This window comes from Leishmania donovani, chromosome 17 (assembly GCF_000227135.1).
Source record: "Leishmania donovani BPK282A1 complete genome, chromosome 17".
Taxonomy (NCBI): Eukaryota; Euglenozoa; class Kinetoplastea; order Trypanosomatida; family Trypanosomatidae; genus Leishmania; species Leishmania donovani.
In genome coordinates, this window is record NC_018244.1 from 319,438 (window position 1) to 321,287 (window position 1,850).

The window sequence follows — 1,850 nt, forward strand, 5'->3', positions numbered from 1 at the left end:
CGTGCACGTGAACTGGCGCTGGCCCCGGAACGCACCTCCGTCCTTTGTTGGCCGCCACGGCTCCCACTTCTGGTCCGTGTCCTTCCGCTCTGTGTGGTAGTCCTCCAGCACAGCAGTGCCGTCGTCGAAGCACACGCCGAACACGTCGAGGACCCCCTTCCCGGTGCACAGCTTCACGGGTGTCATCAACTCCTTCCCGAAGCATGAGAAGTCGCTAAGCGCGCTGCCATAATCCGTCTCCACCTGCGAGAACGCGTCCATCGACGCCACAGCGGGCATCTTGCCTTCATCGTTTTCGCTCGTCGTTGTTTTGAAGACAAGTGGGCCTGAGACCCCAGAGTCTTCCGCCGTCTCCTTCTGCTGGGCCTTTGAGGCTTGAAACGTGGACTCGATCACATTCAAGGCAGCATCACGGCTCGTAAAGTTTGAGAAGCTCATCGAGACGCCAGATTTGAGCTGCACGTAAAAGCCATCGAGTAGGACAAGCTTCTGCTCCTTTTCGATTTTTTCCACGTCACAGAACTTGATCTCTATTCTTGAATCCATCATCGGAGAAACAAAGAGAATGAAGTTCTGAGTAACCCACATTTTTCCCAGCCGGCTGGCGCCGAATTGGTAGCAGCACGTGAACGAGTCCTTGACTGTTTCTGTCTGAGGAAGCGACGGAAAAAAGCGCCGGAATTCTGAAATTGTCACGAGGCGGACGTCGTTGCTAACTTCCTGAAGTCTATTTTTTCGAATTTGCAACGAGCTTCTCTCCTGCGACAACCCACTAGTGATCTGTTTTTCTACCACAGCCGGAGTACCCACTTGCGAAGCGGATAAGGAAGCGGTAACTCGGTCGCGCTCGGTACACACGTCGGAGTCTTGCTTACCGTTCGTGTACTGGTGATTGATGGGTGACAGGGGCTGTGAGTCTTGGGACTGATTGTCTCTTGCCTCGGCACCACCGCGATTGGCGACTGAGCTGGTTCGACTCGTAGGTCTACTTACAAGGCCAGCCGAGGACGAAGCGTCAGATTCAGGTTCAGGGTAAAGGGAGGCAGCCCTATCCGCAGCGTACTTCTCGCGAACAGACCACAGAGTCTTCAATAAGTTGTACATTTGGGTCACCCCCGTCGAGATGAAAGCTGTGAAATCGTGCTCCACTCGTGCCTTTGTGACTAAGACAATGGTGTCGCAGACAAAGCTCGTTTTCCTCTCCAATGTAAGGACATTTTCCAAAAGAATAATAAAAAAAAAAAAAAAAAAAAAAAAAAAAAAGCAAATCCGCAGAGGTGTCACGTACATCCTCCCCATCCGCACGAGTTTCCGACGTATCAGGCCACAGTTGCACGACTGGACCAGTTTTTCACGCTGATTTATCTCTGGAAACAGCTGATGAAAAAATTGTTCTTCAGGGCTGCTTGTCGTGATTAACTGCGCCTTTACATCGGAAGCCGCAGAGTTGGGCATTCTCGTGCCTTTTGTAATAACACGCTGTCAGAAAAAGCCGTGATGTAAGAAAGTAATCGGTGAGCTTCCTTGAACTTTGCTGCGTCGAAAGAAACCAAAAGAAAGAGGGCCAGTGAAGAAGGAAATAGCCAGAATCTAGGGCATTTCCGAGGAGAGGACAAAAGTTCCGCGCTTGCGCATTGTAGCGAGTCAACACTCAGACTCCGAGCCGCACAGCATACGCAGCTAAGCCGCCAAAAACAAAAATCGATTTGTACACCAAGCACATGACAAGAATACCAACATTGAGAACAACAACAATTTTTTTCTTTGCGTGTCCATTCGGCCACACAACATGAGGTCCCGTTCCACTCTCGAGCCGCCGACCCTGCCCTGCCACAGGCCACCCGTCGCGT

The 1,850-nt window shown here is 51.4% G+C and overlaps 1 protein-coding gene across 1 annotated transcript; it reads right to left on the bottom strand.

Moving 5' to 3' along the window:
* LDBPK_170750 (hypothetical protein, conserved) lies at positions 1-1,290 on the bottom strand (the record flags this gene model as incomplete). The annotated part of the gene is made up of 1 exon (XM_003859881.1): positions 1-1,290. A coding segment is annotated over one exon (1,290 nt), but the record flags the coding sequence as incomplete, so codon positions are not given.
* Positions 1,291-1,850: the final 560 nt, after the last annotated feature.